This window comes from Rattus rattus, chromosome 17 (assembly GCF_011064425.1).
Source record: "Rattus rattus isolate New Zealand chromosome 17, Rrattus_CSIRO_v1, whole genome shotgun sequence".
Lineage (NCBI taxonomy): Eukaryota > Metazoa > Chordata > Mammalia > Rodentia > Muridae > Rattus > Rattus rattus.
In genome coordinates, this window is record NC_046170.1 from 31,470,281 (window position 1) to 31,487,282 (window position 17,002).

General features: G+C 46.1%; 1 protein-coding gene across 1 annotated transcript in view; it reads right to left on the reverse strand.

The window, feature by feature from the left end:
• The window catches only part of Cfdp1 (craniofacial development protein 1), an 88,751-nt gene that overhangs the window by 10,728 nt on the left and 61,021 nt on the right, over positions 1 to 17,002 (reverse strand). Inside the window, exon 6 of the mRNA XM_032888213.1 lies at positions 960 to 1,118. Within this exon, the coding sequence (XP_032744104.1) occupies positions 960 to 1,118 (159 nt within the window). The remainder of the gene's footprint in view (positions 1 to 959; positions 1,119 to 17,002) is intronic.

Consider the following 17,002-nt stretch of genomic DNA (forward strand, 5'->3'; position numbering starts at 1 on the left):
GCTAATGAACAACTTGAATGGCACGTACTTATTGTGTAGGCCTTCTTGTGGGTGTTTCTCAAAGTGCTCTGTGCACATCACATCCCTGTAAGTAGTACATACACTCTGCATTATCTCATAAGACCTGCACATCTGGAGGGAAGGTGTAAGATTATCCCAATGTTCTGAGATAACTGCTACAGTGAGGGCAGGGTTGATGAGAGGCCGGACCATATAAAAGCCCAAGCACTACCTCAGGGGTGAGAAATGCTGACCTGTAGCCATGGGCCTTATGTTTCTTTATGTTCTTTTGCATTCCCTAAACACTTAATGAGCCCCATTTTTGTCTACTCACCTGAAACAAAACAAACAAATACCCCATGCTCGAGAACTGGATGTGGTGGCTCTTACCAGTGATCCTAGAACTTGGAGGACTGAGACAGGAGGATTACCTTGACTGTGAGGCTGGAGTAGGTTACAGAGTGAGATCCTTTCTCAACAACCCCACAGGGAAATCAAAAGAAAATAAACATTAACAAGGAAAAGATCACTTTTGACTTGTGGAATATCCTTGTGTTCCTGAGTGGTGGGAAATGGTACAGCAATGGCCTCTTACGGATCATACAGGCTACAGCGAACAGTGCCATGTTTAGGACTACAGGAACACAGTGGAACAAACTAGCACCAAACCCTTCATGATAATGTGACAGTGTCTTGGCACCTGAACTAGGCCAGATTAGCTGAAGGCCAAGTGATCCAGATTAGGATAAGCCAGTCATGGTGAGCCAGACCCTGTCTAAACCAAGCGACTTACATTCACTGACGCTGTAACTCACTAACAAACAGTCCTGGGAACACTGCTGCTGACGGATGGGATCGGCGCATCTTGGAACAGAGCTTCGCCAGGTACTGAAGCATGGAAGGCCCTATTTGCTTAAATAGACTGCTGCAGAGCCCTCAGGCTACGGAGGACCTCTTACCCTTCTTTCCCTCGGTTATGGATGGCCAGCTCTTCACCAATCCCTTCTTCCTCCTTGAAGCTCTCCCAGTCCAATTTGGATTTCTCAAGGGTGCTCATTTTCTGTTTCTTGGCTCCAATTTTCCCTAAAAGGCTGCTCATCCCACTTGTTCTTTTTATCCTATGGAAGAAAAATGAATATGAGAACTCTGATTTTTACATTAACAGTGTTTTTTACAATTTTTGATGGACAGGAGGATACCAGATTGAAGCTTGTGTCTCAGTAGAAACCATGCTTGTACCTAGGATATTTTCTTTGCTGTGTGGCAACCATAGGTAGGTATTGTCCTAATATGCCTCCTACCTAACATACATGACTGCTCAGCTGTACAGCTGACAGGAAGCCCTCACCCTGGACCTCCTTGTGCTGTGTGGCAGGTCTCTGCTTGCAGGGAGGGCGGAGAATGGTGAGGTTCAGGCAAGGCCTTGCAATCACACACACGCACGCAGAGGCTCGAATTCCAGCTCTGCCCCAGTGACTCAGGGCTAGCTGTTCAAGTGCATGCCCTGGTTTCTCAATCTGCACTGAATGCTCACTCATGGGCAGTGAGGAACTGTCCATGCAAAAGGCCAAAACAGCATCCGGCACAGGGTCAAGGGTGCAGTTAACTGTTGGCCACTGTGAATCACTGTCCTCGTTTGTGCTTTGAAGCCCCAGGGTACTCTTCCACAGACTAAGACAGTTCCCAGTACATATGAGCAAGGAGTCACAGCACTGGAAAAGGGCCTTTTAAAGGCAACTGCCTTTCAACTCCCGTAAGCTGGGGCCGATTTTCCCAGGAGGTGGAGAACATCCCGAAAGCAGAGACTGTACAGCCTGTGCCCTGCTTGCTGGTGATGCTATCTATCACGGGCTCTGGGAGAACCCCAAATGCCAAATTCAAGTCTTGGCAGGTCAAATGCTTCCAGTCAATGCTACATGAATGAGATAAGAGAAGAGAGGCAGCTAGAGTTTGTAAGAAGATGACAGCAGGGGAAGAAAGCATAGAAAGAACATGGACTAAACAAACAAACAAACACCCTATCTTTTATGGGTTGGGGGCAGGAATGTACGGCCCAGAGGACAACTTTGTGGCCTTGTTTCTCTCCCTCTATCTGATAATCATTACCAGACTTATAGGCTTGTGTTGTTGGGTGCCAAGGGCCTTTGCCCACCAAGCCATCTTGCCAGCCTGCTTTTGGCTTTATGAAAGTAAATGAGCTGTCTGCTGGAAGAAATCAGAGGTTCCTTTCTGCTTCACAGAGACAGGCGAGAGCTGAGACACTGAAGCAGTGCCTGCTAACAATGCCACGCTTACTCTTGTGGTACTTTCTCTGCCTCTGCCCATCTGACCTGAGTGTGGCCTGTTGTAGTTAGTGCAAGTTACTGTGAGTATAGTTAGTAGTGGTCTTCCCAGGTTAGTGCCGAGGGCAGTGTCTCTGAGCTGACCTGGTATCATTCTAACTCATCATGAAACCATGGGCCACCGGCTACCTGTGTCCTTGGCCAACAGGTCAGTGCCCACACCAGACATAAGACTTGGGAGTGGTATATTCTCACTCTAGTGACACTGGTCCAGAGGATGTTAGCATCCCTGTCTAGGTCACACCCCTTAATACAATGGACTCGCTAAGATCAATTCTGAATGGCTAGGCAGGCATCACTGTCCTTGTGATGAGCTGGATAAATAAGCGAAGTTCAGAGAGGTTAAGCAAAATACAACAAAGGTCAAAACAGCAGAAAATACAGACCAGGACAAAATAGGACCTCAGGACTGGAGTAATCTCCAAGGTGAGAAGCTGTTTGAGAGTTTTTTGTGAGCAATTTTGTTGTGCTTAAGATAATTCTAAATTAGACCAAACGCATTGAATGTACCTATGTAAGGGACCCTGGTCCTTTGTGTGCGGTAGTATTGACCTTCTGTAACCAGGACAGAGTTCATTGCAACTAGGTGGTAAATGTCCCATTAAGGACATATGTGTTCCATGTTCTGCTTTGCTCTGTGCCCTGTGAAGCCCTGGGCCTCCTGTCTGCTTCTAAGAGACCTGGAAAGAACTGAAGAGGGGCCCTAATGAAGAGGCCGGCAGACCTGCCACTGGGGTTGTGAGAAGGCACCAGACCGTCAAGTAGCTCCACACTGCTGAGGACTAGGAACAGAAAAGCCATACGGCCTGATCGTTGGCGATGGTGAGAAAGAAATGAGCAAAAGGGGAAACAAATAGACAAACGGTGACCATTTAGTAAAGACCCCGAAGGAGGAATCGCTGGGGCTGTTTAATGTTATTCAGACTCGAGATAACCAGACTCCACTTTAGGAGAAAGTAACCCGCCACAGTCCACAGTGGTGGACTCCTCACCAGTGGCTGTGCTTGACCTCACAGTAAGGGACACAAACCCTGTAGCTGCATGCACACTCCAATTTCTACGACTGCTCAGTTGGGAGAAGCGTCTACTTTCCCTGTTATTCGGAGCTCATTGTGTGCGGGATCCGTGCCTTCCCTTTTTCTATTGAGATGGTCTCACTGTGCAGCCTCGGCCAGTCTGAAGCTGACTGAACTCAAGAGATCTACCTGCCTGTGCTAGGATTAAAGGCGTGAGCCACCACACCCTGCCGCTTTACTCAGTCTGTCTCACCCACAGGGAAGCAAAAAGCTTACTCACAGTGAAAGAGTGCTGGATTTTCAATTGACCAAGTCCCAGATTTGATAGCACAGTTACCCAAACAAAAATTCCCCCTCACAACAGAAAGACTGAATAGCATGCTTGAAATGATAGATTAGGAAAATTAATCCCAAACCTGAACCATCAAGCACGGGGCCGTGTTTGGGAACACTAGTGACATTTCCTCATACAGCAATATACAGAGTTGGGCTCAAGTCTACACCTCTCATATCAAAACTGGCAGAACCACTAACACGCAAGTCATCTGCAACAAGACTCCTGGCAGAGATTTACGTTTTCCTTAGTGTCTGTTGTCTGTTTACAAGGGAGGGGCACACACATGAACTACTGCCCAGGGCCATGCACAGGTCTGACACCTTGTACGAATGTGAGGAAACTCAGGCTGAGAATTCCCTGTTGCGGGCTTGGGGCTGCTGGATTCCTAGATTTAGCTGAAGTCTGTAAGAATGAAAAGTACAATCCAGTCCCCGGCTGATTTCACCACCCACCCGTTAACCCATGTCCTCAAAGCCCAACTTCAGGGCAGAGCACTCAAGGAAAGGACTGACCGAAGCCAGTCACACATCTCCAGACCCTCGCACCTCACCACTGAGTTGGAAAGCAGAAACCAGGAGGAAGTCCTAAAGAACCTCCAGTGGGTTCAGGCCCCAGAGCCTTCCCTCCACATTACTGGGCTGACAGAACACAGGGAAAGAGTAGCCCCTGCCAGCGAGCAGTGAGGACGAGAGAAGCTATGCAGATTCCCAGCTTTTCATTAACACAGCGCTCCTCACATAGCCTGTCCTGTGATAATCCAAGGGCATTTGCTGCTGTGGTTTGACTTCAGATGGGTTTTCTCCCTGAGAGAGGGTCTCGCAATGCAGTCCAGGCTAGCTCCAGATTTTTAAAATATGCGATTATTTTGATGGCAAAAGTCCTGAACTTCTCTTCCAAAAACAATGCTCTGAGCTCCTTTCCATGTGCTAAGTGTAGAGGTCTGATCTGTCCTGCTGTGGACTCTCAATACAAAAGAGACCATGTTGTCAAGTGACACCAGTGTGACTGGCCTGCTGGGCTCTCACCACACCCCAGGAGACAGTTACTGCCCTCTCCTCTGTGCAGAGGAGTCCTCAGCTGATCTCTGAGACCAAGCAGCTCAGTGGGTTTGCGTCTACAGTGTGGTCTGTTACTTGTGCTTACTAACTTGCCTAGTGCAGAGCTTTTGGAGGGAATCTCAGTCTGACCAAGTGTTAGGGACTGGGCGCGCCCTTTTTGCTTCTTTCTTGGCACACACAGCGCTTGTCATACCTGGTTCACATATTTAATACAGAAGGATAATCCAGGGGATGGAATGCTCTGTGTTCAGCACTGAGTAGCCAAGGCAGAACCTGCCAGCCTGGGCTACACAATGAGACTCTTTTCCAAAAAAAAAAAAAAAAAAAAAGAAGCAGCAGCAAAGACAAAAAGCCAATGGATACGCTTTCCCAGCAAGAGTGTGAGCTGTAAGGCATGGCATGTCACCTTCCTGCTGTCCCTACTTCTGAGCAAGCTTATGACAGAGCACGCCTTGATTCTTTAGAAATCAGGATTCCACTAAGCTAGTGTTTCTGTTTGCATGCAAATGCTTGAATTATATAAAATAGACATCAATTTTAGCTTCAAAGCTGAGTTGCTGAATCTGCCTCTAACCAAACCTAACTGATTTGACACATTCAAATGGTCAAGTAACCAGAGACTGGGAACTGTGGCCCACACCTATGATCCTAGCAGGGCTCAGATGGTTAAGGTCACCTTCTCCTACAGATACATTAGATGTGGGACAAGAGGGAGAAAAGGAGGCAAAACAGGAGGGAGGGAATCCCTAAGTACATGCTTCAACATGGACGATCCATGGAAACACTACATTAAATGAAAGAAAAAGTCATGAGACTGCAGATGACGTACATGAAATGTCCAGAGCAGGCAAATCCGTGCAGACTAGAAATACTATGAGGTTAAGAATTTCCACGACAGAGGGAAATGGAAGGAGCTGGAGAGCTGGAGTCAGTCAATGGCAGCTGCTATGGCTGGGATAGGAACTCTCCACACCCTGTTCCCCCAAAGGCTCAAGTACTAAAAAGGCTTGGATTCCAGACTGGTGCTGTTGGCAGGTAAGTGGATCACTAGCCTAGGAATGGATCAATCTGCTCAAAGCTGTAAGAGCTACCAGGAAACAGTGCCTGGTGAGAGGAAGAGGGTCACCGGAGGCGTACTCCTCCTTTACTTTTAAAAACCTGATACACGCTTGCCTAGGAAGCGCAAGGCCCTGGGTTCGGTCCCCAGCTCCAAAAAAAAGAACCAAAAAAAAACAAAACAAAACAAAAAACCAAAAACCTGATACAGACTTGCTATGTTATGTAGTCTGGACTCAAATTTATGTTCCTCCTGCTCATCCTCTGTGTGCTGGACGTGTGCTACCACATCTAGCTTTAGGCATGTCTTCTCAGGGTGTATTTTTGTCCCTGGACCTTTCCTTTTCTCTCTGCTTTCTGGCTACTGAGTTGAAGAGCTTGTCCCACCATGCCTTTCTGCCAGTGTGCTGGCTAAGATGTCAACCTGACGCAAGTCAGAGTCCTTTTGGAAGAGGGAACTTTCACTAGGAAATAACTGTCCCCACCAGACTGTTGTGTGGGCAAGCCTGTTGTATGGCTTGATTGATGGTTGATGTGGGAGGGCCCTGCTCATTGTGGGAAGTGCCATCCCTAGGCTGGTGGTCCTGGATGGTATAAGAAAGCAGGAGCAAGCCAGTGAGTAGTACACCACGGCTTCTGCCCCAGTTCCCACCTCCAGGTCACTGCCCTAACTTCCTCCCTTGACTCCCTTGGATGACGAACTGAGTTATAGAAGTATATAGGAAATAAGCCCTTTCCCCCAGCAATAGATAACTAAAAGTGTTGGTGTCACATATCTCAAAGCTGACCACAGGCTGAACTTCTAAAACCACTATGGAAAATACATAACTTCAAAATTAAATAGATAAAGGGCCAGCAAGGTGGTTCAGAAGATAAGGAGTTTGCTGTTTGATCCCTGAACCTAGACAGTGGAAAGAAGGAACAGATCTACCACCCCTGAGCACACACACAAAATACATAAACGTAAACAATTTTTTAGCTAATAAACTTTTCCTTCCTGGGCTATTTTTCTCAGGTATGCCACAGCAATGAACGTGACTAACAGCAGAAAAGGGGTGCAGGACTCCTTTCTGGGACAATGGAATCTCCCCTGGAGCGTTCCACGGGAGCTGTTGGAAGACATGGCTCAGTTTCCAGATTCTGGTTCTAAAACTGTGCTTCCAGAGGCAAAGTCAGCTAACTCTACTCTCAATGGGGACAATCTCCCTCAGTAAAGCTATTCCAGAAAATATAACCATTTCTCTACACGCTGAACTTATGTGCCTAATTAATTTCTCATCATTCGGGGAAAATAAAAGGAAATAAAAGCTATTTTTAAAGTAAAAATGTTACTCAGATTCCCAAAAGTACCTTAAAATTGAATTATGTGGTCAATCAGGCTTTCAGGCCAGACATGGGGGCACATGTCTTTGATTCCAGCACTTATAAGGTAGAGGCAGGCAGGTCTCCATGAGTTCAAGGCTAGCCTGGTCTACTAGTGAGTTCTGGTCCAGCTAAGACTGCATAGCGAGATCCTGTTCAAGAAGTAAGCCAGCCAACTCGTCAATCAGCCAGCCAGCCAACCAAAGACACAAGGCTTTCTGGCACATGGTTTATAATGATACTAGTGAGGGAAATGGTCCTCAGTCTCTACTCACACCTCCCTGACCTCGCTCGTAGATGCTCAGGAGGGCTGGGCTGGGCTGGGCTGCTCTTAGAAGGAAGGAACAGGAACACGGTTAGTCAGCGGTTTGTGGTGGTTGCCCTTCACCCCGACACCACCACTTGTTTTTATAGCAATATGAAGATAATTTAGAAAGGTCATGAGAAATAGTAGAAAACATTCCAATTTGAAAGTGTCAAAGCGAGAGATACTGTGGTTATCTGAATAAGCCTCACTGAGACTCACCAGTTCACATTTACCACACATACCTATTGTAAGCACACTTTGCTCTGGGGGAGAGTATGGGGCTATTTTAAAGGAACAATCGTTATACCACGGCACCTCTCCTTTTTTTTTTTTTTTTTTCCGGGGCTGGGGACCAACCAGGACCTTGGCGCTTCCTAGGCAAGCGCTCTACCACTGAGCCAAATCCCCAACCCCCACGGCACCTCTCAATACTTGAGTTTGCACCTAAGACTCCTGCAAACTCAACGCCTCATTTATACTGAAGAAACAATGCTGACACAAGCTCTAACAGGGCAACCTCTGAATTTTCATCAGCGACAGTCCCTGGTCATACTCATCCCAGCACAGCACATTTGGAGGAGTCTTAATCTCCTTTCAAACTTTCATCTCCAACAGTCTTCTGCCTCCTGGCCTTGGTGTCATTACTAATTTTTAAGAGTCTACTCTGGCTGTCTCATGGACTGTAGCTCACTGGGTTTATCTGTCTCCCGGGGACAGATTGAGGTTAAACATTTTTGCTGAGCTTGCTACTGTGAGGCTGATCTGCTGCTGCACCCTCTCAGTGGTGTGTGACCTGAGGTCAGAGCAGAAGACACCGAGTGTGGGTCCCATGGTCAGCGAGGACTGTAGCTACACGGCCTCCCTCTGTTGAGAATTAATGTTCTCAGAAGCCCAGCTAGTCCTGGTTGCTTATTTCTTCTAGAACCTCATTTTGTAAGCCCAGCCATGTCTAAGTACAGACGTGGTACAATGAACAGGGCAGGATCCTATTAGAAGGATTAGCGGACACAAGACCTCCAGGATGATGAGCTCCTGCAGGAGAAATTCTGAAACTCAGGAGAGCAACACTAAAGACATGGCAAAGGATTCTGAGATTACTACAGAGTCCTGGTCTCAACAGTACAGCAGTAAGGACAGGGCCTCTCAGGCCAACACACGAGAAATGCACCTAGATGTGTAAACCATGAGGGGTCAATGATGAGAAGCTGGTGGGAAGGCAGAGTCTCTGACTCTCAGACATCTAGGACATCCGACTCCTAAGTTTCCCTTGTCCAGTTCCATTCCAGTGCAGTTAGTTTACTTATTCCCAGGGAAAGGTAATTCCACAGCCCTTCCAGCAGCTTCCTTCCGGGAGTCATCCCAAGGTGAGGTTGGGGAGCCTCATGGTAAACAGGGAAAGGCACGCCACTGCTTCCTGGCAGTAAGGAAGGAAGGGAGAGGTGAGGACGTTGAGAGGGAATATCCAGTTTAATGGAAGAGGATCATGCACAGAGAGGGGAGGATGTTTTGTCCCTGAGCTGCAAACAGCTGTTGCTTTCCTTTGTATTATCACATTAGGTCGGATGACTTATTGACCAACACAATAGACCATTTACACTTCTGAGATGGAATTTTAAACAAATTATTAAACACAGCTTCTAAGAAAAACCGTGCTGACATTTTGCTTTATGTACAGCCCTGAGAACTCAGTGGAGGAAGACGAAGCTCATTTTCCAGATACTGATTCCATATGGGCTGCCAACCACTCCAAACACCAAAGCTAAGGGGAGCCCAGGCAGACTCGGAATCTGCCATTTAAAAGGTAAGGATCTCTCTGAAGGAGAACAGTGCCTAGCTTTCTGCTCTGCCCCTGCCAAACCCATGAAGGTCAGGCACGTGCTGGTCTGAGGGACAGAGCTATATGCTCACACACTTATACTCCTGTTAGGACAATATGGCTGAAGACATCTTCCTGAGCTAGCCAGGGTGAGAAGCAAAGCAGGAGACTTACGTGTCTCAATGATGGGCTGTTTGTCTATCTGCTGAGTGAAGACTTGGCGTATTTCCTAAGCCCTGGTGTTCTGCTTTTTCCAGAACTTTCAGCATCCCTTCCTCCCCCAACCCTGTCTCCTTACAACAAACGAACCCTGCGGAGGCTGAGACACAGCTCACTGATGCGGCATTGGCCTAGCATTTCCTAGGATGCAGCGAGCCTGCCCGAGGTCTCAGTTGCAGTGTCAAGGAAACCAAGCTCATGCCAGCTCAGCACTCAGGAAGGGGATGCAGGAGGAGCAGAAATTCAAGGCCATTTTCAGCTACACTGAGTCTGAGCTCAGCATGGGATACATGAAACCCTGTCTCAAAACAAAGAGAATACCGAACAACCAACCACTGGTCAACATTTTAAAAGACAGGTTTAGTGGTGCATGCCCATAATTCAGGGTTTGGGGTACTGAGGCAAGAGAGGAGTAGGAGTTCAACTTCAAATCCATCTATAAAGGCAGCTTGAGGCAGCATGAACTACATGTGATCCTCAGTAAAAACAAGGAAAAACCCAGATGTCAACTTAAGATAAATTTAGAATTCACAGGCATCTCCAAGGTTGAGGTCATGTTTAAACGTCAGGACACGTGGTGGTCTCCATCAGTGCAGAAACAATTCCCTCAGTCCCATACCACAGGCACCCCAGTTAAACTGCTGGTCTGCCCCTTATTAAGACTAGGAGGCACACTAAGCACACGGCACTAAATGGACTTACACGACCTGGCTCACATACACTTTGCAGACATTTCCCCAAGCCTTTGCTAAACTTTTGACTGCCACTAAATATTATGTGAAATTCCAAGTGAGGAGATGGGGCTCTCCTACAGCAGCATTCAGTCGGGGGAAGGAATGTGAGATACGGTTTGTGTTTGTGAGACAGCGTTGCTCTGTGTCGCCCCGACCACCCTGGCACTCCCTCTGTAGATCAGGTTATTCTTTTTTTTTTTTTTTTAAATATTTTATTTATTTATTATATATGAGTACATTGTAGCTGTCTTCAGACACACCAGAAGAGGGCATCAGATCTCGTTACAGATGGTTGTGAGCCACCATGTGGTTGCTGGGATTTGAACTCAGGATCTCAGGAAGAACAGTCAGTGCTCTTAACCACTGAGCCATCTCTCCAGCCCCGACCAGGTTACTCTTAAACTCACGGAAATCACTTGGTTCTACCTCCGGAGTGCTGGGACTTAAGGTGTGAACTACTACCACAGAGAGATGTCCTTTTATTAGGTGAGGAAGCCCCTAGCCCTCCTCCTATGGGGCCCAACTCCGAAACTCCTTTTTGGTCAGCATCTCCAACATGGCTGCTTACTCAGCTGCCAGAACAGTCAGTGAGTCTAGTCTCAGAGAAGCCACATCCTGCTAAAACCTCACTGGAAAATGCAATGTTTACCTCAACCAATCCTTCTACCTCCCAGGGCAGTTCCGTCTCTCCTCAGAATGTTCCACAACAGCTTTTGCCTTGTCATGCCACCCCTGCTAATCCAGAATCTAACGGATCCCTGAGAAGCAAATATCTATTATGCAAGTGATTCCTGGAAGGTAGCTGGAATCCCGCTTCACTCTGCTAAGAAAATGCAAAGGATTTTTAACAAAGAAATAATCTCATGTAACTTGGGACCAGCGGGAGAAAATTCTTTCTCCCCTTCACTCCCCTTTCCCTCTTTGTTGAACTCAGAAGTGGTTTTCATAGATGGTATCCACAGCCAGGCTATCTGTAAACCACAATATTGCTTCTTTAACAGGTGGGAGATTTTTACTCATTGCCATCAGTGACCCTCCCAACCCCACCCCAAATTCCCATCTTTAAGGCAAGAGAAAATGGTTAAACACAGCCTCTGACTGATCATTAGATGTTAAAGCAGCTTTCTCATATGCAAATTAGAAGGTTCTCCAAGGCACAAATCCTATGCTAAATGATGCTGCCTCCCATTTGCATCCAGGCCCCTCAGTTCACCTGCTTTTGTGTTCATGGTCAAAACATCTCCAAAGGGGAAGACAATCGCAGGCTGTCACTGGCTGACAGGCCATGAAACAAAGCTAGCAGACCCACCAGACAACTAAGCCAACTAAGAGGCTGCTGTAAGATTCGAGTGTGACTGACCCTGCAGTAGCAGCACATGCCTTGTGGATCTCTGTGAGTTTCAGGTCAGCCTGGTTGACAGAGAAAATTCTAGGATGGCCAAGGCCACACAGAGAAACCCTGTCTTGAAAACAAACAAACAAACAAACAAACAAACAAACAAACGAGAAAGAAAAAGAGAAGAGCTTGCTGTTTGTCCCCACGAACTGGCCACATGCTCTGGGGAATGTGGTGCCATACTCCCTTGATGAGTGTGGCTCTCATGGTTTTTCAGTACAACGCTTCAGCACACCTTCAAGGAGTGTATGGCTGCTCCTCTTTCCTGGGGGACCAGTGGCTTTGTGCTATCTGCCCCCGTCACCCTGAGGCTTGGCCAGTAATCCTGCCATGGATGTTCTCACAGTCCAGACAGGAAGGAGACCGAGCATGACCACTGACTGTCACAGTGACCTGAATGACACAGCTCAACGTGGGCCCTCAAGAAAACCAGAACCCAACCCAAGCTTAGCCGCAACCACTCAACAAAGTTCTCCTGGGAATGAAAATGACGGACATCATCCAAGTATAAGCTACTATCCTTATGCTCTGAAACAATTCATATTCTCAGAGAATACAGAGTCCACCCACATAAGGCATACAATTCAATGTGGGTTTTTTTTTTTTTTGAAGGGGGAAGGTTCAAGATGTGGTGTCCCTGGCTGTTCTTGAACTCAGAGATCTGCCTGTCCCTGTCTTCAAAGTACTGCGATTAAAGGAGTGTACCACCATGGTCAGCACAATGGTTTTCAATATATTACCATAATCTAATTTTAGAATACTTTGCCATTACCACAAAAATTCTCATAGTGAGTATGGGTAGGATAGCACAATGCCTGAGAAGTATTTGTGTAGCAAAGTTCTAGGTGTTATCAATACTACCTTGGATCTTTCAAAAACACTGGTTACTAAGGTTTTGCAGCCAATGAAGAGAATTATTTACCCTACCCTGTAATTACTAAACATTTATTTGTAATCTGAACAAGTTAAGTTCTCTGAATCTCAAGTAATCAATTAGTAAAATGAGAGTAATGATAACCACATTGAAGGATGATAATTAATAACTAACCCAGAGATACGACACTGATAAACTCTTATCTATGGAATGCCTTCAGTGAGCCAAACCCCCTGGTGGCCATTAGAGACAGAGTTCTTCTCCTTTAACTCAGTCACAGGAGACAAATATGCAAACAAGCAGTTACTTTCTTTAAAAATTGCACTCGGGAAGTGCAGCTGAGCAGGACAGGGATTGAAGAGATGAGGAAAGAAGAGAAGAAGAAAGCAGTGTCTCATTAGAAGGGCAGAAGAAATGTGGCAGAAGCAGTAGAACAAAGGTCAGAGCATCTGCAGAGTGGAGAATGCCACAGTGCTCGGCACACTACAGAAATACGGTTTTCCAGATGTCTCCATGTGTCCCAAACAAGTGCACTCTAAAATCCATACACATACAAATTTAAAACTTTTAAATATTTGTTTTTATGTATGTGTATTTGTCCACATTTTGAGTAGGTTTTGAGGGCTCTAAAAGGAGTTTTGGATCCCACGGAATTGGGGTTAAGGTAGTTGTGAACCTGGTATGAACGCTAGGTACCAAACTTTGGCCCTGGAAGAGCAGAAAGCACAGTTGAGTGATGAGGGTCCCTGTGGTCCCCAGGTTTAAACTGTTACTGCTAGGAACAGTAGTGGACTTGGGGTCTAAGAGCTTCCTGTTCTGCTGTTGGGAAGGTAAGTCATGTCTGGCAGCAAGGTACATTTCATCCACAACACCCCTAGAAAACACCTTGGATTTCAAACCAAGAAAAGTCTATCTATTGCGTCAAAACTCCCCAATTCCCAGAATAGCTTTCTATGTAGCCTTGATCTGATTGGTAATTTCAGTTTCTCTGAAGATCTTTGGGAGCGTCTAAGAGTCACTCACCTTTTGGACATTTTCCCCAGCATTCACTTAATGGATGTGTCACTTCTAAGGCACTGGTACTATAATGCTCTCATGACACACAAGTGTTCTGACTTCAGTCTGGACTATTTTCTCTAACTTAGTCTCACACACCCAACTGCCCACTGCAGTCTCCAAGGGGATACATGAGACATGCTCTACCTGAAACCCTCCACATCTTAGCTAACCCCTGTCTTGTTGCCTTGACCTCTACTTCAGGAAACAGCCCACATGGGCCAAGTCTCTAGCCACTTCTTCAACCTAGGCTCCTCTCTCTCATATCCTTTTGGTCAGCTTCCTCGCCTCCTGAGGTCTCTGCTGGAGAGAACACTGGCCGGCCAGTTAACACTCAGCTGTCACGCTCACGCTCCTGCTCCACCGCTCCTCCTCATCTTCTGTATTCCCCACACACTACCTCTTTCCTGCAGCGCCTACGATTCACGTATACTTATGCAGTATGTACTTGCTTACGCAGTATGTATTTACTGCATACTTTCTTTGTATCTCCCTCTAGAAATGGAAATTCCACGAGAGCTGAACCAACTTCTCTTTGCCCAGCCCACTGCCGAGGATCAAAGCTATACTGTTAGGCTCCGGAGACAAACACTACACGAATGTGCTAGTCCCCAGTGAGTTTTGTTCAGATGTGACCTTAACACTTGGCATATTTCCTGGTCCTGCTATACACTCCATAAATATTTGTTAAAAGAATGTATGAATCTTGGGAAATGTCAATTTTGTATATCATGCATAAACTCTCCTAAGTGAAATGCATTTAAGAAAACTGCACGGGCTAGGGTCTTCGTGACTGCCCTTCCCTAGCCACTCCCAGTGCAGCTGTGGACTTTGAATATGCAGAGGACAACTGTCTACTGTCACATATGACAGACATTCTTACACAGTTGTCAGCAGCTTGGAACTTACTGTAGCTGGCCTGTACCTTCCTGAGGTCTGCAGGATGTTGTATTACTTGTCATAAACTCTAATCCTAGATACTTAGTCACAATCCCATATATGACAAGAACTACAGAGGAAGAGTAGAAAGGAAGGCTGATGAATCTTCTTCCTTCTTCTAGGACAGAATTTACAGAAAGTGAAAGAAATTTTATGTGAAAATGGAACTCTGTAAAAACAATCATAAAACCAACTGAAGACTTCCTATTGTGCAGGCTTTTTTCACTTTGATGACACAGCTGAGTTACCTTTTCCGGTGTGTGTTTTTGGAGGGGCTGTAGGGCTTGTGTATGTGTTTTGGGGGTTAGTGTTGTATGTGGGCATATGTACAAGGATGTGTTGCTAGCAACAGGACACTAGGTAAGCATTCTGTCCCCAACACTGTATACTCCGGTCTTTGGGAAGCAGGGCTATTTTCAAAGTTCTATCTAACTTGATGAACATAATAAAGTTCTATCTAACTTGACGAACATCATCGGAGCAGTTAGCTAACTCAACACTCACACAACTGCAGATTCGCTACAGGCAAAAGATAGCTGCAGGCAATGGAGCCCTCCCTCCAGCTATGCCCAGCCACACCAAAGTGAGACTCATGCAGACACCAGCTTCCTATTTCCTGGGGACTTGAGCTGTGTGCACAGCAGGACATGAAAGGCAGTGACGCTAGCTAGGAAGAGGTGAGAAAGGAAACTGGTGTTTCTCACTGGTGGGGTTCCTAGTGCCCACTACGGGCCTCAGAGATAAAAAGAAGACTAGAAGACTTCCTAAGATCCAGGTATGATGGCTCAGATCTGTGATTTAGTCCTCGGCAGATCGATCATGGAGAATTACCATGACCTAGAGGCTAGGCAACCTACACAGAAAAACCCTGTCTCAAAAACAAACAAGAGGACCATAGAAACTTTCAGAGGAGGAGGTGTGAAGTGAGGTCAGATACAAAGACCCCCAAACTCTAAATCGTTCTGCACTCTCAAGAGCAGCCCTGGACACTGGAAGCCTAACGGCTGGCAGAGCGGTCTTCCCGCCATCCTGAAGACACTTCTCACCTGCAGGGATGGATGAGCAGTGACATGAAGGCAGAACAGTCATTCCACACACTTAACCTCTCCCAAGTCTATTCCTCAGGAAGGCACTAGAAGATGAGGCCTATCACAACCCAGAAAATAAACCTAAAAAGAGGGAGCTACAAGCAGGGGAATAGGAAAGGTCCACAAAAGGGTAAAAGGCAGCCCTAGAAAAAGCTGCACAGAAGACTGACAGACCAAAGAGCAAAGAACTGAGGAGGAAAGACTTGAGACGGAACTAGGAAGGACTGGAGAAAGATGGGTAGATTATAGAACGTAGGCTAGGATTATGGCTCGATCAGAATAGGTGCCTAGCATTTGTGAGGACCTGACTTTGTTACTCCATAAAAAAAAAAAAAAAATCCAACGTAGGAGAATATAAGACAATAAGTATATAATATAGTAGATTCTTCAGGCAGATTTTAAGCTTTGATGAAGCATGGAAGAAACTGAAACACAGACAATCAACCAAATAATAAAACATACATTATTTGTGAAAAACACAGAGTCCACACCCTTTAGGTACTGAGCAACACACACACAATAATTGCTATGAAGAAAAGGTGCTGAGGGTGAAAGCTGGTGCAAGAATTCCTAACCTCCTTGCCTCACATGGGAGGGCAGGCAGCTGCTTAGTTTTTCTACCTTGAAAACAGAATCCAGGGCCTTCTGCATGCTAAACATGAGTTCTACCCAATGAGCTACGTCCAGCCAAGTTGGAGCTTCTTAAAAACTAGAGGAAAATAACAGAATGTGTAAAACTTCTAAAACAAGAAGCAGCACTACAGAAGCATATTATTTTAAAATATGGAAGAAAACACACACACACACTACACGCACATACACACTCACTCACACTCTCACTGGGATATGATAGAGTTCATGGCACAGACTTTCAATTCTAGCACCCAAAATGCAGAGACAGGTAACAGTTATCTCTAAGGCTAGCCCAGACTATTCATAGAGTTCCAGGCTAGCCAGGACTACACAGTAAGACCCTACCTATATTAAACAACAAAAAAAAACTTAAAAAAAAAAAAACATTGATAGCAAATTTTGATTAACCTTAAAGTCTCCTTTTGGGGGAAAAGTTGCAGTGTGACTCAATGGTGTAGCATATGCCAGGCCTATGTGAATTCAATTTAACATCCACCTAAAGCGGAAAATCCAGGGAGTCTGCCCTTTCCTCCTCTCCTGCTGCAGTCCTCTGCACCCTGCTTGCTCTTACTGAACACCATGCTTAGGGATCTGCACGTCCCTCCATGGCATCAAAGGTCCCAGATGGGGCTGTTTTCCCAGCATCTGTGTGTGTCACCTCTCAATTAGTTCATGTGCTCATTCACAATGTCCAGCACTCCTTCCTCCGTGCCAGCAGCCATGCTGAAGCCAGGGACACAGTGTACCCAGGTTCCTGTTCTTGGGAGCT